Consider the following 26774-nt stretch of genomic DNA (forward strand, 5'->3'; position numbering starts at 1 on the left):
ACACATCCGCACAGAGATGAAAAGCCAGATATTAAATAAAGACATCAAAATGTCAAGCACCAGCTTTTTGTGCACTGACACACGTAAAAACACCCCCACCTGACTCAGTACACTAAGTCCACAACAACTGAGGTAGGGAAAATAATAAATTAAAATAAGGACATGAAAAATAAAATTAACATCAAACAGGACTTGTTGAGCACAGTATGGTTTCAGTGATATACTGAGAGTGAGTGGGGGCATTTTGGGGGGTAAAGAAATAAACAGCTAAGCAGTGAATCCAGTTTACACAGTGTATGTGTTTGTGATCATGTGTGGAGGTTAGCAGTAGCTTTTTCTCTGTAATATTCCTGTGATGGCTAACCCCAAATCACCAAATGTCCAATTGGAATCCACCATTGTGGACATGACATCTACCTGTATAAATGCTAGCTTTTTTTTTTTTTTTTTATATGCACCATACGGACCACCAAAGTGTTCGCTGACAGAGCACAAAGAGTCCTGAAGGGGGAAAAATCAGTCCCCCTTACTAGTTGGTCAGAAATGGCATCCCCCTGGGTTCTGTCCTCGGCCCAATTCTTTTCCAAATAAATACATGAATGTACATGTCTTTGAGCAAGTACATCTCCCATTGTTCTGATTTTGTTTTTGTTCTTGTTGCTTTGTTCCAGCAAAGAAACACTGGTAAAAAGAACAGAAGGACACTTTTTTTTTCTTCTTCTTTAAATGTCAGACAATGCGAGTTGTCATGTCATAAGAAATGGTTGGTGTATCCCTACTTGGGATGATGTGGTTTATCCTGTCCAAATAAACTCATACCTGAATGGCACTTTCAAAATTGGCAGTAAAACAAAGAAAGGCAAATAGTCCACTGCTTTGCCTTTGAATAAATATTCCACTTCCATTTCGTCAGTTTGGAAAGTGACAAAGAAAAACACCTTGATTGCCTTGGAAGCTGTGATTTCAATGTCACGCCTCAGTGTTTGAAGGAACAGTTCACAGATCAGCGGTGGAAGTCGCAGCAAGATGGCCAACATAGGAACCACTCTGTCACTCCCATTGTCACCTCTTCTTCCATGCCTTAGACAGCCAGATCTTCACTGTCATGTCGCTACAGAGAGATAGATTAGAGAGAGAGGGAGAGAGAGAGAAATGGGGAGAGGAAAGTAAGGAGAGTATAACAGAGGAGGAAAATCACAATACAAGTCAGGGTTAGTCTTCCACTGATAAACAACCCATTATACAACCAACAAAAAAAGAGAAATATTTCAAAAAACATTATTTTCACACACACACACACACACACACGAAAATCACACATGCACACAAACCCACACCTAGCTAAGCCCCTACACACACCTACTTCATCTTTTTTGGCCTTTCTCCTCATAATCAATTAAAAAAAACTCTTCTCCAGCTGACCACCCAGTGTAACAAAGAGATCTCTTCGGAAAAATGGAGAAGTACATTCACATCAAAAACTGTAAATAAACTTAATTATCCTTCCCGCAGTGAGAGCTCAACTCCCCACTGAATGGTCAATTCAATTTTCATTTTATTGCACATTCCCAGACACATTATATTTTACATTAAAACTAACTAGTATCAACCCAAGGAGGTTTGACTGTGCAACTATATTGGTGTTAGGTGACGCTAAACGTCAGACTCCAATAGAGCAAGCTCTGCTGTATACTGGCAGGCCAAAGTAGAAGGTGTTAACTAGCATAACAGGTGCAGCAACCATACTGAACTGGCACAGGAGAGGAGAAAATCTATTCTTAGCAGAATTATGAGTAAATGAACAAATAACAGTTTGTCTTAGTGGAGGCAGGAGGCTGTAAATGAACCAGCAGAAAGCCAGTTTTTTTTTTTTTTTTTTAAACCATGGTGAAACTTAAAAAACAAATTAAACCGAGCGCATAAGACAAACAGAAATCCAGGGTGACCAATGATGAATAACGGTGGTAAACAATAGCAAAATAAAGTAATGACACAAAGGTAACCAGGAGGGTGGAAACAGAAAATGAGAAAAAGAAAAGAAGGAATGCAGATAGAGCAGGGGAAAGAAATATGGAGAGGGATATAAGGGTGGAAATTAGCGCGAGAGTACCAGAGGAGGGGAGGGTTGGCGAAGCACGGGCAATCATGGGAGGCTGGTGGCTCGGCCCTTGATGGCCAGGACCCGTCGAGGTAGACACGGGGTCAAGCCTGGCACATAGCTCCACAACTTCACCCTGCAGTCACTGGGGAAGCCAAGGTGTGGCAGGGTGTGACAGAGGGTGGTGAGGGTCAAAGTGAAACACAGAGGGAGAGAAGAGGTGACAGTAAGAGAGGAGTTGAAAAAAAGATACCAAGGGGAAATAATAGTCCACAGACAGAAAGGATAAGAGAAACAAAAACAGGCGAAGAGTAATCGATAATAAAGAGCAGTGAATTATGAGGATGTGGGCAAACAGAAGTAAGAGAGAGAGGAAGAAGACAGCCAATAGACACAGAGAAGAAGGGAAAAGTGAGTTAGTCAACTTCAGTACAAGTTAGACAGCTGAATGATAAAGTGAAAAAAATGTAGACAGTACACAGAGGAAAGAGCGGAGAGACCAGAGGCAGAGAATGTCCCACTCAGACGAGCAGACACATACAAACAAGCAAACAAGCACACATTATCTCCTTCTAATGCAGCATGGGGCACAACAAAACACTTGCTAGATTTGGAGAAAAACAGGATGTAGTATGCTGTCCTCCCAGCTGAATGAGGCTAAGCACACAGATGCACTCATATACACATAGATTACTGCTTCAGGCTTTATGTGGGATGACTCATAAGCCAGTATTCCACTTGGAATGGACAACATCTTGTTGTGAAAAGCAGGATAAGCGTGACCACGAACACAGACGAGCTATTTTGTTCTCCCTCTATAGCATTGTGAAACACTACATTATGTTCTCTAGTCCTCAACCACCCAACCTCCCTGATAACCCTACTGACCTCAATCACAGTGCGTCTGATTCAGCTCTAAGCTGATCAAACTTATATCAGCTCATACTGCCTTTATAAATGTTAATAAACTCAACCAATCTGTCAAACTGTAAATACTAATTTGCTTTGCAAGAAAGAAAAGTAGCCTATCTAACTGTAGAAATAAATGGCTTCTTTGACTCTTACAGTGGCTTTAAATGTATATGTTTTTTTTTTTTTTTTATTTCATGTAAAAGTTTTTCCACTTACAAATTTGACCTGATAAATAAAAACAGACTGAAAAATGTATCAAGTTTATGAATTTCCATTCAGCATTAACCTTGCAATAATATAGAAAACTGAAGAAATTAAGACTTCCACAGAATGATGGACAGACAGACAGGTAAACAGATTGACAGATTTTACCTGGATGCGGTGAAGATCTGCTTCGAGTTGGTGCATATGGCATTGATGGGGCTGTCATGACCTCTGACCTCTCCTATGGGGGTGAAGTTGTCCACATTCCACACCTTCAACATGCCGCCCCGACAGCCGCTCAGCAGCATGGGCCGGCCTGGTACGTACGCCAGGGCGCACACCCAGTCCTTGTGAGCATTGGGGATTTGCTATGGGATGACAGAATGGAGAGAGAGCTCTTAGATCACAGCTGGATATACACATATTCTTCAACAGGAAATTAACAAAATAGTTGCCAGGTGACACCTAACTACTGGTATGATTTTAATTTAGCTCAATAATATTTAATTATGAAGTCAGAGGTTTGTTTAACTGGGATATTAGAAAAGCCAATCAGAATTGGTTTTGTTTTATATTTACCAAGATATTTGTGGAATCCTGGAAATGGGATTCATACATGTGTGTATGTCATGAGTCGTCAAGACAATTTGCCATTTGGGCAGTTGGACACACAGAACCGAGTTCAGTCTGTGCTCAACATATTGAAGATACATGGACAGGGCACCTGAGGTACATGTCTAGGCCCAGCTATCCAAATACATTTCTTAATTTACGAATCAGTGTGTATACCCTGGAGTTAACTTTGTGCAGCAAAGACTCACATACAACAAAGAGGTTTGTAACACTGGGTGCATTCCACACAGTGACATAACCCTCATTAGAAGAGAGAGAGAGATAATTCTAACAGGCAATGGCTATAAATAATTAGACCCTTTGGTTTCTATACATTGTTCAAGTGTCTCTTAGGATTTCCAATTATAGAGCAACTATGATGTGCAGAACATCCATGTCAGTTTACACGTACTGTCAAAAAAATAGTTTAAGCTGGACACCTTTGCAGTGTAGCAAAAGTATTATTATAAACTACTGATACAAAAGATGTTTTATTTTGTCACAAACAACAAAAAAGATTCTCAAATGCCTGAAACTGTTTAAGACAAAGAAACAATGTTATTTTCTGTTTTTACTCCAGTTAGCATTATTGCATTTAATTGTAAGTCCTTGACAGCCTGGGTTGCACAGTAGCATCAGCTTTAAAATACTGTGGACTGCATGAGCAGAAAGATAACTGCAATAATTTAGTGTGAAGTACCAAACCAGCATTAAACCCTCAAGCGTCGGTAAATTAACTTGTAAATGGACGTCATTCTCTTCCCCACATTTTTGTAGGTATATTTCTCTATTGAATTAAATAGAAAAATCATTTAGGAGAAGTGAACCAAGTCTTTAATGAAGCAACATCACAAGAATGTGATGGTCAATTTAATTTGTCCTAATAATATTAAAATCTCATATTGCAGCGCAAAAAGCCCTTCAGATATTATAATTGTTTTAACTCTCAACAACATGCTAGCTTTTATTTTTTTCTGGTTGTGATTTATTTGTTTCTAATTGTCACTGTTTTTTTTTATGTAAGCTTATTTCTATGTTAGCTTATTTTAGTTTCTCAGTTTTGTTCCTACTGGCCTGCTACAGGAAAGATCATGAGATCACCAAAATCTAGAAGATTCACATTCACTAATGGATGGACAAATGGAAGGACGGACAGACAGACGTACAGACAGATAAATCCTTAGGCCAAACAAAAAAATACTTTGGGTTCCGGTTCCTTGTCATTTAAGGGCATGAATAGGTAGGGAATTTATTTTATTTTATTTAGCATTTTATTTAGCATTTTAAGGATGGGTAGGGGGGATTTATTTTATTTTATTTATTCATGGGAAGGATGGGTAGGTAGGGATTTTATTTTATTTTATTCTTTTTTTTTTTTTTTTTGATTTTCGGAAGCAATGCATGGGTTGCTTTTTAAATATAATTAATTCAATATTCGCATAAGTTACCACCTTTTTAACGGACAGAGCAGCGTTATTACTAGCAGAGGGAGGTGTCTCTGGCTTGCATTGCAGTGCTAGGTACCTGAAGTCGAATACACCCATCACGCCCACCGCCATAGCGCCAAGCTCCACAGTGGGGGCAGCAGGCAAACATGACGGATCCCACGTCATGTTTGCCTGCTGCACTTGCAAATTTCCAATGGCACTTTTCACCTCTTTCACTACATCTGCAAAGGTTTTCTCTTGTAGTCGGATTATTTTCACTGGTGGTTTGCGAGGACAAATCACACACAGCGTGCGGAAGTCCATACTTTCCAGCCAGTCCTGTCGGTGGCACGTGATTCCATGAACTTATTTTCCGAAGTTACACGAGAACATCACAAATAAGGCGAGTGCAGCATAGATCAAAATAAAAGCCCTGCTCAACTTTTGACCAATGCCAACAAGGTCACACTCAGTACATAGTGCCTTTATTTTATTTTTTTATTTCATTTTTACACAGAGGCCAATAAAATAACCTGACTCGGGAGTTAAATGGGACACTCGGTCGGGAACTGGAACCCAGAATTTTTTTTTGTCTGGTCTTAGGTCTTGCTTGCCAGTGGGGCAAAAGACCTATAAACCTAATAGCATGAGTCAGTAGCTCCCTACGATTTATAATGCAGAACACACACATTTTAAGGTTACTGTGAGAGCAACACTATGGGAGCTGCTTTGGCAACTGGTGGTGGATATAGCATCTATATTACAGCATAAGAATCTACAGTATATACAGTTACACCTGGCTTGTGCCATGAAAGACCCACTTATGCCAACAGAACAACTTGAAGACCTCAAGGTACAATTCACCAAGATGCTGCAAAACTTTGTCCTTGCTGATTCACTATTATCACACAGCTTTTATAGATATCATGGCATTATCATGCAGCTGACCTTCTGTTCCACCTCATCTCAAGGTGCTTTACAAGGCTAAGATCTAGGCACTGTGCAGAAGAAAACTATAGTCACTGCCAAGGTCGGGGAGCTTTACTGAGATTTTAGCATGTTATCCTGCAGTATCCACCTGAAAGACGTGGATGTACATAGTCAGCAACAATGTACAGATATACTGTGGTGTTCAAATGATGCTCAGCTGCTACTATACACAATAACTTATCAATTCTTATTTTCAGCAATTACTTTTCAGTTAGATACCCTATATCTACGACACCATACATATTTCTAGCAACACCAGTTTGTTAAAATGTGTTAAATCGTTTCATCACTTCACAGAAACTACCACCATCTAGCAATAAGAGCTAGATAAGCATGCTAAAAAAAAGTCACGCCTGCTCACTGGCAAAAACGCTCAAAGTTGACATATTTTAGTATGTTAAGATGTTTTTTAGGGAACATGGAATTGCCATATTACATACAATGCAATGTAATCATACACTATATCCCTATACCCTATAGCATATCCCGTCAAGAAAAAACATCATGCCTTTCAGTGAGTATTTAAACAGACGGCTTACAGCACAGGGAAAGCCAGGAGCATCAAGCCTGGAGGACGCAGTTTCAGGGTCAGATTTTAATATATTCTATGCTATTCTATGCCACAGTTGTTTTATTACATAATTAGGCAGAGGCGACTGCGTTGAAGATGCTGTAAAATGGATTGTGTTGGTGGCTTCATAAATGAGGTTGAGGCGACAGAGTGCTGGCACTGACTCTCTATTTGTGTTGATTTACTTCAGGCTTTGGAGATAGCCTAAATGATCAAAAACGTCTTATTCAGCCTGTCTAGATAAAGGTTAAGTAAAACCTTAAAAGAAACAAAACGGCTTATAGTGCTGCTTGTGTGTGTTACTGCTCATGCAAATGAGCGAGCTACATCCACCTACAGAATGCCTTATTAGCATACACAGAAGATATGCAAGAGACACCACCCCTGTCCTCACACACCTGTGGCTGTGCTATGGATGGGCTTTAATGCCCTGATGTTGACGCAGTACTTTCCTTCCACTTTTCAAATGTTGACACTCTATTGACTTTATCCTCAGAGCTAACACTCTGAACAAAGCAAGACAAAGAGGGACGGCTCCAGTGGCAGGATGTTTTCCATGAACTGAATTCCCAACTGGCGCCACAGCTTGTCCCTGTCACAGCTGAAGCAATGTTAGATAACGAGTAAAACACTGTGTCTACAATTGGAAGGTGTGTGTAGGTGTATTTTGTCCATGTGTCCTTGTGCCATTACTGCTGCACAAACAGGCTAAGACCTCTAAATAAGCTCCAGTTGGACATTTTCAAACTGGAAGGTGATCATAATGGAAAATGTTAAAAGCCCTGCTCTGATTTGTACAGTGAGGCCATATTGCTCTGTAGCAGCTGGCATTCACATGCCTGCTCGTATTTACAAATTAAAGTGTTGTGTGATTATTTCAATTTCTTGTTCAATTCGTTATTTCTTTCATTGTAATACATTGTTCTGATCTATTTGCCGCAACAGCGCTGGGATGTCTCACACGATGTGTGTCATGAAACGGAAAAAATGAAATAACATAAGTAACTATTGCCCTGTTATGTTTTCACCCTCTTCATCATAAAAGCAAACTTTAAGATCTCGTCTTCTTCATTCAATAATGACTTTATTTCATGTTCCACTATCACCATCATTGTAGCAAAATGTAAAAAAAAAAAAAAAAAAAAAGAAAAGAAAAAATCAGCTGAGGGTTTGTGGTTACCATAGAGACTGCTTTGTATATACAGGCATGTGAATTAGTCAAAACGCCTGTGAAAACCACACAACAGACTAGCTGAAAGTAGTTGGCCTTATTGAAGTACAAAACAGCTTTTTTCATAGAAAAATGTATTTTAAGGAGCAGCGAAACTGGAAAATAAGACAGTGGCATGAAATGTTGCAGGATGGTAGCTGGAGTGTGCCACTGCATGCCTGGCCACTGCTGGTATGATGGTATAAACAGAAAATAATCAGTATGATTGTTTTAGTGTGTCTCATTCAGCTGCTGTGTATTTTACTAATACAATTTAAATAAAAATGAAAAGGTTAGCTGGACATGATAGAAAAGAAGTTAATGCTAGAAACGTTATCAACTGTGTCTGTTTTAACATTTTATATTTCTAAAGTAAGTAAAATTATTCTAGATAAAGACAAACAGTTGATATTACATTTGCCTTATATTGCTGTTTTTCTCACACATTCTTTGAGTAGAAGTCAGTATTCCCACAAGGACAGAAACTGCTGCGTATCTGTATGTGTTAAATTTGTGTGTGTGTGTGTGTGTGAGAGAGAGAGAGAGAGAGAGAGAAGGTCTCTCAGCATTGCAGAGCAGTGCACACTGGAAGGCACTACCAGCAAAAGAGGTTTCAGTTTCTTCAAACTGAGATTTAATAAGCTGTGGAGCAGCTAAAACACACAGACCAACATGCACTACTGCCCTTGCAGACAGTACAGTCACATCCCTCCCTAACTACGCTCTCCCTCTCTCGTTCTCCCTCTTTCACACACACACACACACACACACACACAGGCCATCACACACACACGTGCATGCATGTCAAGAATGATAGCTTGGTTGGCCGGCCAGTGATTTGGTCTGTCCTCAAGGGAAATAAAGAGCGGGCTCATATGAGTTGGAGCTCAGAGCTTCTTTTTCTTTCTGTCCTAGCAGAAAGAACAGCAAAATACATACACACACGCACACACCCACCCACACGCACACACACACACACACACACACACACACACACACACACACACACACACACACACACACACACACACACACACACACACACACACTTGAATCTATATTCTGCCCAAATCGTTTAACATTAATCACAGGGACATAAACACTCCAGATGGGGATATTTCAATGACTTGTTGACAACTTTGTACCTGATGTAGAACACAGGCAGGCAGCAACAGTCCAGGTATTTAGTTTCAACAGCAGAAGTTCCTCAACACTCAGCAACTTGCAAAAACAACAGATACAGAACAGTGTCCTCTCAGCTGCATGACTTTCCTAGCCTGACCTGCTATCTGAGGTCTGAGGGCCTAAGCTACCCCAGATAAAAACAAGCATGCAATACAAGATGCTACAGAGAGTCTTGAAATTTTACACACTGCTCACATTCACTCCCTCACCTCAACTCCCCTCTCACTCATCCTCCAAAGGACAAACAAGATGCCCCAAATTCTCTTCTTTCATTCTTTCCCAAAAGTAGCTAATCAATTTAGCTTTCACCAATCAAAGGAATTGTCATACCAGTATCCAGTATCCAGTTTAGCCAAAACACAGAAGATATTTTATTTACCCCTTGTGCAATCTATCTAATCCACAGCCCTTGGCAAAGAGTTTTTCTAAGAGCTATTTCCTGCCAAAAAAACACCTGCATCTATATTTCCCAGCCTGAATTTGTACTCCTCAGGGACAGAGGTGTAGAGTGTCCCAGTGTTCTTTAGAGGGAGATAATTCCCATTGAAACTCTTCGCCCTCAAGGGATGTGGATTACACTGGGTATCTGTATCATTGTTTTTTTTTTTTTTTTTTTCACATTTAAATGTTTTGACAGTTTGAGCTCCATAAGCAAAAACCCATGTAGCCTCATTGGACTGAGGTGCTGCAGGACAGGAGCAGACTAGAAACCTCACCACACCACAAATAAAACTGTCTGGATGGATAGACTGCACAAGGGGTAAGTGGGGAAATCTAATTTATTTATTTGTTTTTTAATTCTGGGTGAACTGCTCCTTTAATGTGGCACGGTGCATGTGCAGATGCTATGTGGAAAGGCTGGTTTTCTGCCCAATACACAAAAAAAAAGATCATTCCTCAAAGGGATAGCAACCTGTTTCTGTTGAAGGAGGCAGGAGGCTCGTGATGCTGAGTGGTGTTATGGGCAGCAGTAGAGGAAAATTTTGCGGGACAGAGAGGCAATGTTTTAAATTTTAATATGTGCACTCCTTGTTCAGTTGAATGTATAGTCACTCTGCTCCCTGCTAAGCTCACACTCCACTGCACACATATGCTGTTTGTGGGATAACCTGCAGTCAACAGCTAGGTGAAAAAGATTTTTAGACTCTAGCCTAAGGGCCCTGTTATCTCCATCATACAAATCTTACCACACACAGGCACATACTTCACGTACACACACACAAACACACACACACACACACACACCTGAGTGAGCTCCTGCTGCTCCAGATCCCATTTCTTGATGCCGTTGTCTCGGGATCCACTGAAGAGCACATCTCCCTGGACGGCCAGACACTCAATGCCGTCGTAGTGGGGTGGCTCAAAGTTATGGGCTGGACCTACATTACCCAGAGTGCCCTCAGCCACGTCAAACACCTGGGGGAGTAAACAGGAAGTAGGGCAGTCTTCAGGGGAGCAAAAATCTGGGAATCATTCACTGAGACCATATACTGTATGTCCATGTGTGCATGCATCTTTTATGAGCTGGTGGTTGACATGGTGGATGACATTTGAGGCTTGGCACGAATGCATGTGCATATCTGAATGTGTGTGTGTGCGTGTGCGTGTGCGTGTGCGTGTGTGTGTGTGTGTGTGTGTGTGTGTGTGTGTGTGTGTGTAGGACTCGGTACCTTGACGTAGTGGTCTTTGGAGCCTGTGATGACTTGGTCTTTGCCGAGCAAAGACTGTCCCACTGTCAGACACATGACTGAGCCTATATGGCCTGTCAGCTTCCCCATTGCCTGCATCCTAAACACAGACACACACACACACACACACACACACACACACAGGCATGCACCAAAGGAAATAAGGGGAAGGTCGGTGCAATTCATTACTTGCATGAATTTGATATCCAAGGTGCCTGTTTCACTGAATAAAATCACTCTCCTTCTCGTAAGTGAAGTAAACCTGTTTGGACAAGGGGATGCCACAGGCAGGGGTGATACTGAGGAATATTTAATACATACATTTTTTTTCATTTCTGGAGGTTCTTATGCGTCACTGAATATATAAGAGCCCCTAAGCGTAAACTGTCTCGTCTAATCTGTTAATCATTTCCCTTCTGAATTATAAAAAAGCAAAAGTCAGGAGAAGACGGTGTTGTCACAGGAGGCCAGAAATGGGTAGCTGAAAACATTTGACTGCACATACATCAAAACCCTGAGTTCTGAGTTCCTCTGCTAACTTTTGACAACCTCTCCTTCTGCTTGATTTTCCTCTCTGGATGAGTAACATCTGACATGTCAGCCTCAATCAGCATTCACACTCTTAAAGGAATATTCCAAAGTTTTGGGCAAAATACTACATACCCAGACTGAGACAAGATGTTCTATATAAGGTGAATAAGACAGCCTCAGAGTTGCTGTAAGATTTATTTTTTCACTTTGATAGAGCTAGGCTAACGACTCCCATAGATCTCAAGTCTTTATGCTAAGCTAACACAAAATGGTAGCCGTAGGAACCAAACCACTGGATGTAAATGGTGAAAATGGTATCAAACATCTTGCCTCAGTCTGAGTCAACTGAAAAAACGGTATTTTGCCCAAAATACTGTATTTCTTTAAGAGATTTGAGCATCCATCCAAATCCAGATCCCAAAAAATTGTAGCTAGCTAAAAAAGAAATGAACACTGGATGTACCTATTGAGGTCCCAGATGCGGACAGTGTTGCCAGCGGCAGCGTAGAGCACCGATCCCGTGGGGTTGAGGGATATCTGGTTGATCTGATACTCTCCCTGGGCGAAGGTTATTGTGCGGGTGGTGGTGCCTGCACACGCATCACCTGAAACCACCTGCCCTGATGAACTGAGGGAGGGAAGAGAGGCAGCATGCAGAAAGACAGATATAAGGGCAAGGGGGACACAGGAGGGAGAGTAAGAGAAAGAGAGACACAAAGTTATGATGAGGGATGAGATACCGTTTGAAGCGTTACAAATTTGCAAAAGAGAAAGACAGAAAAAGGTGTAATGACAAGAGAGCTGCCTTTTTTGATGAATTTCATGTCACTTTTCCCTTATTTAATGTAGAGAAAAAAATCTCTCCTCCCTCAAATCTCAAATCAAATCTCTCCTCAGCTACAATTTTCCAGTGTGATCACATCTGCACCAGCTGGTTGACAATTCGAAACAAAACAAAAAAAAAAGACTTACGTGAAAGTGCGGACACACTTGGCAGTATCGCGGATGTCCCAGACCTTGATGTAGGAGGTAGAGACAGAGAAGAAGAGGCCAGAGGACGGGCAGTACTTAACCGACACTACGTTATTAGGGTGGCCTTTCAGGGTGACGATCTCCTGGCCCGTCACTAGGTTCCACATCTTGCAGGTCCGATCTGGAGCCGAAAGGAGAGAGGGGCAGTTTAAATACTCAGAAATACAGTTCGGAACGAAGACCCCTTGACACATACTTTAAAATCCACAAGACAAAAGTCATATCAATGAGTGTTCCTTAACAGTGGTCAGCCGGATATTATATTTAATAGAAAGAATCAACTGCACTTCTGCTCTTCCTGCGAGACACCTCGCTGCCACTCATCAATGCTTTTGCTTTTTTTTTACATATAATTCAGACAGCTCAACTCACATTAACACTGCATCAGGGTTTTCCGGGATTGTAAAATCTCGGGCGAGCCGCCTACCTGTAATTTTGAGCCACCTGATGAAAGATTTTAATGGATTTTAATAGGCTCTGGATGCAAGAGTAGACTGTGATTCATCCACTGACAGAGGGCACAACATCTCTGATGGGTAACAGGTGGCAGAGTAAGCCAAATCAAAGCCGTGTTGGGGATAATAAGAAGCACACAATTTACAGCGTCTTTCAACTTTCAACAAGTTAGCAAGGATTTTTCTAGCCGGTGGCAAAATTTAACACTGTTTCCAAAAGAAGAAAAAAAGAGAAAGAAATAAAACACTAGGGATCTAAAAGATTTGAATCTGTCCAGAGTGCTACACTTAGGACAATATTATGATAGTAAATGCTGAAAACTAGTGTCTATAAAACTGGAATAGATGGGATCAAATTGGAAGAGATGGGATATGGGTGTTAAATTGGATACGATGACAAATCTGGGCTGAATAAGCACCTAAGCCTCTAGTTGAGCCAGGAAAAATGCATGGCCTTGGGGTGACAAGCTTTTTGGTCTGCAGGACTTTTGTTTCAAAGCTGAAACAGTGGAAAGTATGGCAACTTAAAGAAATGATGTATGTAGTGCCATATGGTATGTGCTAAGTAGCTGTCATATCAACATCAATGACTGTCAGTAACTGTCATATCAAAAAAAAAACAGGCTGTTTATCCTGTGTGAAGGATACACAACATAACAGTCCCAGCTATTTAGTACACCACATTTGGCCATTTTTGGCTTATGTGAGACATTACTCAAGGAAAAGCTAAGAGCAATTTTAAAGGAGTGTTGGCTCTAGCTGGTACCTTTAGATCCAGTGAAGAGTAGCTCATCTGTGGCGTCCACACACAGGACGGGTTTTGAATGGCCCTCAGCTACGGACAAACACTGTAGGGGTGCAGTCCGGCCCCCCTTCACTCCACCGATGGGACTGATCACACCCCTAAGGGTCACACACATACACACACACACATACAAAGTCACACACTCCTCATGACAGTCCTTGCCTGCATATGTATGAAAGTGTATGCACTGTAAGTCACAGGCAGTCACAAACATGCACACAATAAGAAAGTTCTTTGCAATATACTGAGACACATACAAAACAAACCCATACCAACCTCATGTTTGATACATGAAACAGTGTCATCCCCTGAAAACAGTGCAAACGCACACATGCAATCACTAACACACTCACATGCACGCAACTTTTTGTCGATTTCCTGCGGACACCCGCTCCATCTTGCTGTCCTGCTGTAAGGCCCCCTCACCCACCCACCCCTTTCTTATTTTGGTTGTGGAAGGCCCAATTAAGATGCTACACACCAGCAAGAACTGCTTTCCAATTCAAGCTCTTTCTGTCACTCTAACACACACACACACACACACACACACACACACACACACACACACAGTCCCTTCCCTATTACATGCACTCAATCTCTCTTGCCTGAAGACCCCCCCCCCTTTCTCCATGACAGGCCAGAATCCCAGAGAGCCTGGACAGGAGTCAACAGAGTGAGACAGAACAGGGAGAGGGTGAGAGGAGGAGAGAGGAATGTGGGAAAATTGGTCCCTGGTGGACTTCCTAATAACAATGGTGTGGGTGAAAGAGAGAATGAGAGAGAGAGAGAGAGAGCGAGAAGGAGGGTGGGGGAGCCAGAAGATGTGAGGAGGGAAAGGGAATCTGTGATTATACACAAAACTAGGACAGTTTTGTTTCTACACAGAGCAAGCAAAATAGAGAAACAGCACTGGAAGGCTGTGTTTGAAGCTTGTCAAGGATGGCGATGTGTTTCTCCTCTGTTGCCGCACGTACATTCACATCCCAGTGCAAGCACACACACGCACACACACAAACATATGCACATTAAATAAAAAAACAAACAACACCCTCTGTATTTTTTAACACTGCATAAAAATGCCAACCAAATCAAAAAATGTCAAACATCAGCCACTTGCCCAAAATGATATAGTGAAAACATGCATGCATGTCTGCCACTCTCACAAAACACAAAAGAGCACCAACTTCCACAGAAAAAGCAGCGTGTGCTCAAAAGAATTGTGATGTTCACAATAGCCTGGAAGACCAACTCTGCAGCAGCCTGCAACTCAAAAATAAACCACAGCACAACATCCCGTGCCATTATCACATGCAGCATCTCCGCCAATCAGGTGGGAGCTGACTTTGAGTTCAGTGCCTCGAGAGCCAATCCTCTTTGTGTCCCGAGGAAAAGGGTTTTGGTGTGGGTGGATAAATGGGGAGATGTATCATGTCAACATCACAGTCAGATTATCAGATGCTGCCCATCTAGAGGAAGTTAAAATGTGAGGAGCTACACAACTTGTCAGTGATGCAGGGACTGCAGCATCACATACAGCGTGCCGCTCCCTCTGTCTGGTCCAATTCCCTTTTGAGGAGATCGACTGATTGAAATGGGAATGGATCTTTGACAAAAAGGGGAGAAAAAGTTTGCACGTGACAGTTCAACTCATATGAAAAGAAGGGAATTGGGGAGCAGTGACATTTGAACGAACCTTATCACTCTGATGGTCAGAAACCCAATTATCTTTTCAGAGGTATGTATACAGCTCTGTCCTCATTGGTTGGTGAAAAACAGATAGAACCTAACAAAACTGTTTCTCTATAACCACATTATGTTGTAATATTCAACCGTTGTAGTTGTTTCAATACAAACTATTTTATACCGGACAAGGTGGTAATACGGTGATATGGAGTTTGAATACTTTCCATATGGTTCTTTGCTCCATAAGGGCTCCATGTACTACAGCGCCACTTAATACAGCAGCCAATTTGTTATAGTGGTGATCTGTTCCAAATGGCAAACACTGTTCCCATTCTATCAGCATCTTTGTGTAGGGTATCATAGTGTATTGTGTTATGCAAAAAATCACTAATGGATGTTGTAGGGCCAAGCACCGCGAGGCCAGCGGACTGTTCTGGAACCGTGAAGGGAGATCAGCGTATGCAGGCGAAAAGCAGACAGACAGTGGCTAGGGTAGGTAGAGGTACATCTATTTGTGGCAGTGTATTTGTGTGGGTGGGTGTGTGTCTGAGTTTGTGTCGTTGTGTGCATGTGAGAGAGAGAGAGAAAGTGAGAGAGAGAGAGAGAGAGAGAGAGAGAGAGAGAGAGAGAAGCAGAGTGTACTGTTGTTCATTAAAGCTAAGAGCTGCTGTAAAGGAAAACAATAAGCAAAGGCTGCTTTTGTAATTCTATTTTTTTCATTGCTAAGTGGCTCTGATGACCTGTCTTTACTGTATTCTGTTGTGCGAAATCTGTTAACTCAGTACAGCTGTGTTAATTGTTGCAAACCTGACCAGCCGTCATGTATGAGATATCTGTTTAATAGGTGACTGATTTGGATTTAAAAAAAGATATTTGCAGTATTTCAAATTTAGCTTTTTTCTCCCTATCCCATGGAAAAGTGGTGAGGTTCATCCAGGTCTCGCGTGCGATGGACAGTGCAGACACATGACAACACCACAGGTGGTGACAGGTGGTGGGTCAAGAAAGCCGTCAATAAGGCCAGTAAGGTTAGAGCATGCACCACATTGACCCCACCCATGGTGGAAAAGAAGGAGAGGCCAGGCGAGGCACTGACTAGTAGTGGAGACAAGATGAGAGACCAGGTGAGTCACAGGCAAATGGGAAAACAGAATGACAGACTGACAGACATGTTTCCTCTACCTGAGCACCTCGGAGAGCGAGGAGTCGCTGTCATCCGACCTGGAGGCAGAAGAGGAGCAGGAGGAAGGGGGGTGGGGGTGGCGAGAGGAAAGGGTTAACCACACTAAGGAAAGACAGAAGGGTTATTGGCAAAGGGTTAAATGTAAGGGTAGAGGGAGGATTGACTATAAGAAGGGTTTTTGATATAAAGCACTTGCAAACTGTCAGAGACAATAAGTCAACAATAAAGCTAGTCAAATGATTATCAGTCAGTGTGCCATGCAGTGAGTTTTGTTTCAATGATAATCATGGACTAGGCTGTATTCTTTGACCAATGTATCCAGATGGTTTGCTTAGTAAAGTTGAAACAGCCAGTAGTTTGGGTGCACTTGGGAATACGTTGCATTTGTTTTTATCCCTCTAAAGAAATGGCACCCAAGCTAACCAGTGGCTGGTTTAGAGGACTTTCCCCTCACAGTGTTAGAGCCAACATTGAAGGTTAAAGGTGTAAACAGAAGAGGAAAAGGTCCCAAAAGAAACAGGGAAGTGAAGGAGGAGTCACTGATGCTAAAGGAGTCATACATTCGGGTACAAGGACTACATATTGGATTTTTTATGCAACTAGTGTGAACAATGTTGTTTTAGGTCTTTCAGAGACAAACCCCCCATGTAGGACTCCTGTGATGTCAGCGTCCCCTCCCACATGTACTCTCTCCAGCAATCAAGGAAGTAGGGGAATACAGAAAGAGGAATTGGAATAGCAGATAGGGTAAGCAGTAGGGAAAAATCCATTTGATTGGAGGATAAGGTTGTCAAACCAAACTCACAGGCGAGCCTGTGCAAGCTGTCAAGGGAAAAAAAATCTAGACCACCCCCCAGTTCATACAGCAATAGCCCAGGGGAAGAATGGCATGTGTGTAACAGAGCAATAAAAAGTATATTATATTATAAATATTTTATAGCCTCAGGTTTGTCACCACAACAGCCTGTGTTTTATATCGTGGGCATGAAATAATAAAACAAAATGTTTCTGGATGTCTGGAGGGAACAACAGCATTAAAAGGGGCTATAAATTCCTCCATTTCTTGGTATTACAGTGGTGACCATGGGCATAAAACCCTTTAAAGTTAATTGTTTGTGGACGACAAATGTTCAAATGTAATGTCTATTTTACACAAACAGACCTATGAGATTCAAAGAGTCGCACTCCAACTGACTGACAGACATGTAGGAGAAATGGCATGAAAGCCGTGTTTTCTTTGTTTAAAATTAAGTCACAATAGCCTGTTAAAGCTGAAGTTAGAGCCTTTGGACAACCCAGTTAACGATTATGAAAATAAAACATTATTTGTTTGTGGGGGTTTTTTATTATGTCAAATCCTTGAACCTATTTTCAACTAGGCAACACATATATACTCCTTATGCATCTTAACAGCTTGTGTGAACTTGCAAAGAACAGAAAACTCCACAAAGTTTTTTTTCTTTGCACAGAGTGACAGTCAATTAAACCAAATTCATACGAATAATTCATACGACCTATTTAGCATTTTTCAATTAATTATCTTCATTTGGCTATGAAATTATGCTTGTGATAGTGTCATAGCTGTCTCAATAATGTAAGGACACTGAAATGTATGGGTTTTTTTGTTTTTTTGTTTTTGTGTGGCTCACAACGTGAGAAATTCTAGAGTATGAAACATCAACATGGCAAAACCAAAGTGTAAAATCATATCTCTCTGCCTTGACAAAAGTCATCTACTGGGAAGCAACATCAACCCAAACGTGTATGTATAGTCTCTGCATACATGTGTATGTGTGTATGTACACATTTCTACATGCATGCATGTGCTCATGCACACCTACATTCAAAATATGAGTGCAGATGAGTCTGGCATGTTTGAACTAAAGTACAGGTGGACATTTCTAACTTCTGTCAAAATGACAAAGTGGAACCAATTATGCAATCATAAGTTTTAAAGCATAGCAGAATGCTTTAAAAAAAAAAAAAAAAAAAAAAAAAACTAACACCAGCTCATCCTTCTCTGCTGTCATGCTCTCTGTGATTGCTGAAATGTCCTGCTGGGGAAAGTAAATACAAGACAGCTTTGGCCTAAACATAAATATCCTCCTACACTGTCACCCAGAGTCAAGTCGAAATGTTTGCAAATGACAACAGCTGCACAGAAAACTGACAAGACCCAAATCATTTACCTACTCCTGCTCCAGATAATGAGGATCCACATGCTAGAATCACACACACACACACACACACACACACACACACACACACACACACACACACCCAAGCCAACCAATTCCACCCAGGATCCGCTCAAACAATTATGTGTCAATAAAGCTGAGAATTGTTTGAAATTAATAAAGATTATAAAACTAACATAAACAACTTAGGGGACAAGACAAACACTGAAATTAACTGGTGACATTTTTCAGCGAAGCTTGTATTGACTGTGAAGAGGAAGCAAAAGGCCTGAGAGTATCCATTGCTTTGAGCTGAATCATTTATAGTGCTTAAAAGCAAAACAAAACAAAAACTAATGTTGTGTTGATCTAACAGAATACTGCAAATTACAATTTTTGCGTCAAAATTTTCAGAATTAGTAAGTACATCTGTTGGCTGATTTTTTCACATTTCACATTTGAAAAAAACAACAACATGAAAAACACACATGAAACACCCTTTGCCAAAATGCAGACTGTCCTCCTCACACCTGCTTCTTAAACTGAAATTCAACAATCCAGCAGTTAAACCAAACATGTGCGCTTTCCTGAAGGAGCCCAGTAAAATTATGAAATGTGGGTTTTGGTTATGATTTAACAAAACATTTTTTGTATTGAGTATGGAACAAAGGACTGAGTCACAAGGTATTTGGAGGCCAACTGTTTGGTGTGTGTGTACAAGACTGTGTTTGTGTGTGTCTGTGTGTGTGTACTTACTTGTCCAGCGCAGAGCCTTGGGTCTGGTTGCTGGTGAGCCTTGAGAAGACATTGCGATCATTCCTGGTCCTCAGTGGAGGGGAAGAGGGAGGGGTGTAGCCCTCAGTGGGCCTGAAGGTGGCAGGTGTGGATGAGGAAGGACAAGGAGAGCGAACAAGAAAACAAAATCAAGCAGAGAAACAGACCTGGATTATTCCATTACTTCTCTGTTACCGGGAGATTCATGAAGGTGTTACACAGTCAGCCGACGTATTCAATCCGTCTGCATGATCGCTTAGAGTTGATTGGAGGCAGAAGCGTTACATGTACCTGAATGAACGGTCGTACGATTTCCTCCTTGTCATGGGGGAAGTGTCATAACCCCGAGACTGCCTGGGACTGAAGGTGTACAAACACACACACACACACACACACACACACACACACACACACACACACACACACGCACAAGCAAAGTAAGCTTCAAGGTGCTCTATCAGTGTTAAAAGTACAGAAAGGATCAGACTTGTATGTAAACTAGGCACTGGTCCTAGGACTTGATAACCAACAAGGATTTTATGCAATAACTAATTCTAGTCAATTAAAGCAAGATTTGTTGATTAACATGTCAAATCATACACCACCTGGTTTCCCACTATCAAGGACTAATAAAATTTCAGTGATTTTTTTTTTTTCCTTTTTCCCTGCCTGGAGCAGTTCCATGACGAACAAAGTTTATTTCTCTGGTATGTCAGCACAAGGTTTTGCTTTGGACATGTTCATGATAGATAAATGAACATAGAAATAGCTGATCACTTCATCCCCAAAAACTCTCAGGAAATTAAACTTTCAGGAAATTACATTTTAAAATCCTTTTAATGATCTGTATTTCCTTTTTGATGTATTTTTTAATATTTCCCAGGACATTATGACAAGGGCTAGTTGGCCCTGAACCCATGGTGGTGATGATGTCACGTCAGATGTTACTTTATGTCTACTGATGTTTTAGTTTGTTTATTTCAGTGACATTTTTCTCTCTTTTCTCATCAACGATTTATTTTTCTGACTGTTTCATGTGTTCAGGGCTGCCATCCAAAAAATTCTGCAGCCGGGAAAAAAACAAACAAAAAAAAAAAAAACATTATAAAACAGGACCATGGATCCCTTGTCTACTTGGATCCATGTAAGCAGTTTTCAGAGGCTCCACTGAGCTGTGGTAGAGGGATCAGCCCTACAGATGGTGGGGATTCGATGTCTTGCTGAAAGACACTTCAGCAGGATGAATGTTTCCCCTTGTGAGGGTTTGAGACCCATACTCAGCTGCTGGATAAGCCTTGTGTCAAATTTAAGTGTGTCCCTTCAGGAAAATAATCCCCTGAGGCCAGATATTTCTTTAGGAGTGTTGGATAAAGCCCCTGAAATGATATCCCTAGCTTAGGGCCTGTGTTTATTGTTTTACAGGACTTTAAGCTGTAACACTGCAGTGGAGTCTCTTGTTACCAGGGCAACATCTCAATGAAAATTGGGCACAATCATCCAAGGCTCAGTGTACCTTAAGAAATCCATGTGCTTATTTCGCTACATCTATAAAACTCAGAACTTCCCTTGAAATTTCAGCAAACTACCTTTCAGTGACACAAAACCCATGCCATACACACCTTCTTCAAACTATTCCTCACTGGTGTACTAGAAACAGCCTGGTTGCAAGACAGCTAATGGGCAAATGCACTCAACAAGGTGCTAGGTTGTTGAAGTTTACTGTTTCCAACGAGAAATCCAGAAGCATGTTTGGCTATCTATTTAGACAGCCTGAAGCCTCCTCCACACAAAAAGTATTTTTCTTTTAGTGAAATTTGAAGTTATTTGAAAATAACAGCATGTTTTCTGGGGTTTCAGTTGGGTGCTGCGGTTTCCTTCAACAGTCCAAAGACATTTAAGCTATGTGAATTGCAGACTCTAAACTGTCTCTAGATGGGAATGTGTGTGTGGGTGTGTTTGTCTGTCCATGTGTTCGCTCTATGATGGACTGATCTGTCCAGGGTGTTTCCCTGCTTTCTGCCCTATGCATGCTGGAATAGGCTCCAGCCCCTTGCAATCCTGATCAGGATAAGCATGTATAGAAAATGGATGGATGACACCATTACATATAAATATATATATATAACATTTGCAGAAATGAAATGTTCTTAAAGTGCTTGGTGAAACCCATCACCAATAATAAAATAAAACATAAGGATCTTTTCCTATTGCAAATGAATGTAAGTGTATTCTCTGAGTACTGACAAAAGAGAGTTTTACGCAACTCCCTTGACTTAAAAATGAACCTTTAAGAAAGCCTAAGGTACACAATTTAACTAGGAGCTTTTTTGCAACCAGCAACAGATCCTCTCGTGCAAGAATGGACTCTAAACATTTACACTATCCTGTTGCACATTCCTATAACTTGTCTCCCCTTCCAGGCAGAAGACTGGACTAGCCTTGGTGACAACAGTCATTTATCAAGACTGTTTAAAACTTCAGGACTTACAAAGTGTGTCCCCGGACAGGCAGGCTGATGGTGCGGGACGCCCGGTCCCTGTGGTAGGGCTCTCGTAGGGATAGGCTCAGCCCCAGGCTCCCCGACACCAGGCTCAGGCCGTCCTCCTGGATGTCAGTCAGCGAGGCCAGAGACTTGGTGATGTGCTGTGGCTTGCTGCCGGATGTCGGGTCCAAGATGGGACCCAGATACTCTGCTGACACCGCCTTCATCTGGGCCGACAGACGAGGCTCCATCTGGTTGGGAAACGATGTGAGAGAGAAAAGAGAGAGTGAAACAAGAGGGGATGAGGACAAAAGTAACACAGAAAATAGGAAACAGAAAACATATATAACAATGATTATTTTTTTAAATTAAATAATTAACACATAATATAATTATGGGGGTCATATAAAGAAAAAAGAAATGTTGGACAGAGGGGAACAAGAATTGGAGGACAGATTAAAGAATAGAAACAGAATATTAAGAGGAAATGAGAAGATTAGTGTCAAATTGGATGTGTTTCCACACAGTATCAGGCACTAAGTTCAAGTATATGCTTATACTGCCCCCTTATGGTTTCAAACAAGAATGGCAGTGATTGTGAGGTTCAGACACCAAACTGTGTGACTGGTTGGCAGGAGAGATGTAGCATGAGCAACCAAATGCAAACACTACAGCAAAAAAATTAAGGTAACCATAACATGCAGCGTCATATTCAGTATTAATTCATTTAGCAGTAGTGTGGCACCACATCAAGGAAAAAATGTGAAATTTATTTAACTTTTCTATTATCTAAAACTAAAAATATATAGTCCAAATGTTAGTTAGAGTAAGGTTACTATGATTATAAACATTCTTTGTGACTAAAACATCAACTTGAAACATAAGTTTGATTCAAAGAGCGACACGTATGGGGATACAGCTTAACCCCCCCCCCCCCCCCCCCCCCCCAACCCCCCCCCCAAAAAACACACACACACACACATTCAGTGGGCCTGTATTCAACAAATGCTGAAGAGAGGACCTTATTGGTGGGAAAACAGGAGGAATCATCAAAACAAGTTTACCTTCAACTTGAAATCATCCTGGCTGTTGGATTCTTTCATTTGTGATACACTAGAGGAAGACAATAGATAGATAAATAGATTTGTTTTCTACATACAAATGGAAATGGAATAAATATAATGTATTCCTAGACGATAAACAAGAGTGTGCTGGGCTGAGAAGTGACGTTATCGATGAGTGAGAGAGCAGACTGCAGTCTCACCTGCTGTCAGAGGCTTGGCTGAATTCAGAAGGTTCTTCATCTGTGCTGGCATAGCCATTTTCTGAAAAGACACATCACATATCAGAAATGGTCAGTGTTCACTATGGTGCAAGTATGTATGAAGGAAAGGAAAAGGTAGGAAGAGACAGAAAGTCATAGAGTTGAAATGTAACACACTCTATGAGGTCACAGACACAGACACACACGGAACCATCCCTCACCTTGCTGTACGTTGTGAATGAGTGCCTGGAGTTCAGGGATGTACTCCGCCTTCTCTCGAAGGGCGTCAAGAATCATGTGATTGTGGGCTGAGCCAATTACATCTGTCTGTCGCAGCTGGCCCTCCAACAGTCTGATCTGAGCCTCCTTCTGAGCCACCTGTAAGCCCTGCTCTCACACACACACACACAAACACACACACACACACACACACCACATTCACACTTGGTCTTAACATGTGTATCAGGCGATATGATCACAACTGAACAGCTCTAAGTACAAGTGTAAACAGAATCGTGATCCAATGAGCCACTTTGGTGAAGGAAGGAGCTTTTGAGAGGCTGGACTCTTGGGACCACATCTTACACCTGGTGCACAGCGACACCAAGTGTGACACAAGTGTCTCTGCTAGTTTCCTGCTGGCTCAGTTGTCATTTTCCCATAGGGTGCCCAAGTTATGTATATAGCAAATGCACTTGTACCCGTCTGTGCACCCATGGGTGTGTTGGTCTTAAACAGAGGTGTGGTCAAACATTGTAAACATTGGTAACACTTCACAATAACAGTACAACAATTAACGTTAGTTAATGTTAGTTAATGCCGTAATGGTTAATTAACTGTTAGTTAATGATTATTATGGCATTTACTAATGTTAATAATATCTACAATAACCCTTAAATAACATAAATTAACACCTTAGCATGAACAGCATTAGTAAATGATTCTTAGACACATTAGTTAACGGTTAGTTAACTGTTATTTAATGTTTATTACCTGTTACTTAATGTTTATTACAGCATTAACTAGTGTTAATTATTGTACTCTTATTGTAAAGTGTTACCGGTGCATTGCTATCTTAGGGCAGGTCAAAAACCAGGTCTGAAGTCAGTGGCGCAGTTTTCACTGCTAACCTAAGGACAAAATTATGAAGATGGTAATGTGAGCGGACACAGGCATATGCCAATGTTGCCTCTGCAGAGAAGTAGTCCACCTTATCTGGAAAATGCATCATCATAATAGCAATCCCCAAAAGTGCAAGCACACATGGCTTATAAAGGGAATGGAAGTTGGAACTCTGATTGGTTTACTGCATGTTATACCCAAAACACACCCACGATTAATTAAGACACTAAGTACAAGCCTTTTGAGCCATGTGCCTGGCGCAATGACCCTTTTTTCCATTTTTAAGTTAGCAAAAGTGGATTTGGACACGTCCTAATTGCACTTGCTCCATGCTATTCACAATGTGTGCTTAGTTCATTAAAATGGAGCCCTTGGTGTGGAACTCAACCTTCAATAAAATTTGCTTTTGCAGCAAGATGGCAATCTCTTTATCAGGAAATCCAAAAAAAATAGTGCAACTGACTGCAACTGCTTTGTTAATAGGACAGAGATAAAGAACTGGATGAGTGGGGAATTTGATTCGTTTTTTGATAGTGAAGATAATAATAATACATTTTATTTGTTATGGCGCCTTTCATGGCACTCAAGGTCGCCTTACAGTAAAAATAAATACAGAATACAGCAACGACAGAAAAAAACACAGCATAAAAACATCACAGAAAACACAGCATAAGAAACATCATAGAAAATAGCATAAAAAGAAAACATCATAGAAAAATACTTAATTAGACATTGTGACAGCCACCCCACAATATAGTGACAGTATGAAATATAGAGGTAAGAAAACAAAAAAAGAGGCAATTCTGGTGGATCTGAGGTCAATTTGAGATGCATGATAACACCAGAGGCCTGTACCATAAAGCTGGATTTCGGCTTAGCGAGATAACTTCAGGCTTAACCCTGGCTTTTCTGTACCATAACGGTGGCTTACTTTTTATCGGGCTACGTTGCCATGGTAACATATGCTCAACACCTAACCTGCTCCGGAGCAGGTTAAGTTCAGGATAAGAGCTCAGCAGGTAGAAAAGCCCCACCTACTGACCAATCAGCTCTCTTGGAAAATGGCCTGCCCATAAAATTAAAATTAATACATTTTACAATCCTTCTTGTATTTTTTTTTTTTTTTTTTTTTTTTTTTTTTGTTACTCATGACTGCACTGTCCAACCAAAAATTGATCTTGTAGACTGATGTAGCCTAATGATTTTTTTTTAATGTTTATGAAAATAAATGAGGGGAATTTAATTCAGAGGGTTAAATAAAAGTTTGATAAAATACACGCCAGCCTCTGGGCTCCTTTAGGTTTCCATTAGTTTGCTCATATTTAGTATTTAGGGAGTCTGCCCTGAAAAGTCCACATGAGAGTTGATGCTAAATGTTTTACTGTCTTTAAGTGACAGTGAAATAATATTTTAACCAGCAGAATAATCACGAGGCGTCAGATGCTTTATAAAATGAAATATCAAAACCAGTTGAATCAAAGTTACGATTCTGATGAAACTCAAACTGAGGGCAGCGGTCCAGCGAGGGTCACCCCTCACTGTGAGAGAGGGCCAGTTCCTCTGCAGGAGTGTATGGCTGAGTGGGAGATACATTCATTTATTGAACACACAAATGTTACTGCAGTCAGATCTACTCGTGCCATCATGGTGGGGAAGTCAGATTATAATCCCACTAATTTACGCATTGACACAGTCGGCGATTTTTGTGCCAGCATTCCTTGCGGCTTTCGGCAGCTGCAACTGTGTTGCTTTTTGCCTGGATTATTGATTTATATTCCTTGTATTTATTAATGATTATTGTCTACTCCTCGGTTGTGACGTATGCGGCTCGGGTGGATTTTTCCATGTCTGCGATTGGTCGCATGCAGCAAACTCCGCCCTTTTTATGTGAGCGCGCACAGATCTAGATTGGAAAGCCTGGGTTGAATTAGCGAGTTGATAGCCGGCTTTATGGTACCGAAAATCCTGAGTGCTGATGTCTCGTTAAGTGAAGCCAGATAAGTAAGAGAAAGCCCGACTATGTTAATCCAGCTTTATGGTACAGGCCTCAGGTGTGAATGGCTGTCTCAGCTGTTCAATACAAATGCATAGTGGGACACACCCCATTTGACTTGTCTCAGTTACTTGCAGTCCAAAGAGCCACCACTAGATGGTGCCACAGTTTAACTATCATTCACGGCACCAGGATTTGAAGTATTACTCAGTATACACTTTAACTAAGCAAAAATTCAAAACATCATCCCATGAATGACTATAAATTATGTGACTACATTTTGCTACTGTAGCACAATATTATATTACTGGCAATAGTTTAAAATAATGAGATGTGAATGTGTTTATATATTAGACTACATTCTGATTGCATTTAT

General features: G+C 41.1%; 1 protein-coding gene across 1 annotated transcript in view; it reads right to left on the reverse strand.

The window, feature by feature from the left end:
• Positions 1 to 214: 214 nt before the first annotated feature.
• Positions 215 to 26774, reverse strand: part of kif21b (kinesin family member 21B) — a 72935-nt gene continuing 46375 nt past the window's right edge. Inside the window, exons 21-35 of the mRNA XM_030051429.1 lie at positions 23505 to 23670; positions 23284 to 23344; positions 23084 to 23132; positions 22026 to 22270; positions 19829 to 19897; positions 19520 to 19630; positions 16586 to 16624; positions 13682 to 13818; positions 12401 to 12581; positions 11892 to 12056; positions 10880 to 10997; positions 10455 to 10625; positions 3383 to 3582; positions 2111 to 2243; positions 215 to 1111 (exon numbers count right to left, since the gene is read on the reverse strand). Of these exons, the coding sequence (XP_029907289.1) occupies positions 2144 to 2243; positions 3383 to 3582; positions 10455 to 10625; positions 10880 to 10997; positions 11892 to 12056; positions 12401 to 12581; positions 13682 to 13818; positions 16586 to 16624; positions 19520 to 19630; positions 19829 to 19897; positions 22026 to 22270; positions 23084 to 23132; positions 23284 to 23344; positions 23505 to 23670 (1812 nt within the window). The 3' untranslated portion in view covers positions 215 to 1111; positions 2111 to 2143. The remainder of the gene's footprint in view (positions 1112 to 2110; positions 2244 to 3382; positions 3583 to 10454; positions 10626 to 10879; positions 10998 to 11891; positions 12057 to 12400; positions 12582 to 13681; positions 13819 to 16585; positions 16625 to 19519; positions 19631 to 19828; positions 19898 to 22025; positions 22271 to 23083; positions 23133 to 23283; positions 23345 to 23504; positions 23671 to 26774) is intronic.

Source organism: Myripristis murdjan, chromosome 5 (assembly GCF_902150065.1).
Source record: "Myripristis murdjan chromosome 5, fMyrMur1.1, whole genome shotgun sequence".
In the NCBI taxonomy this organism is placed as follows: domain Eukaryota; kingdom Metazoa; phylum Chordata; class Actinopteri; order Holocentriformes; family Holocentridae; genus Myripristis; species Myripristis murdjan.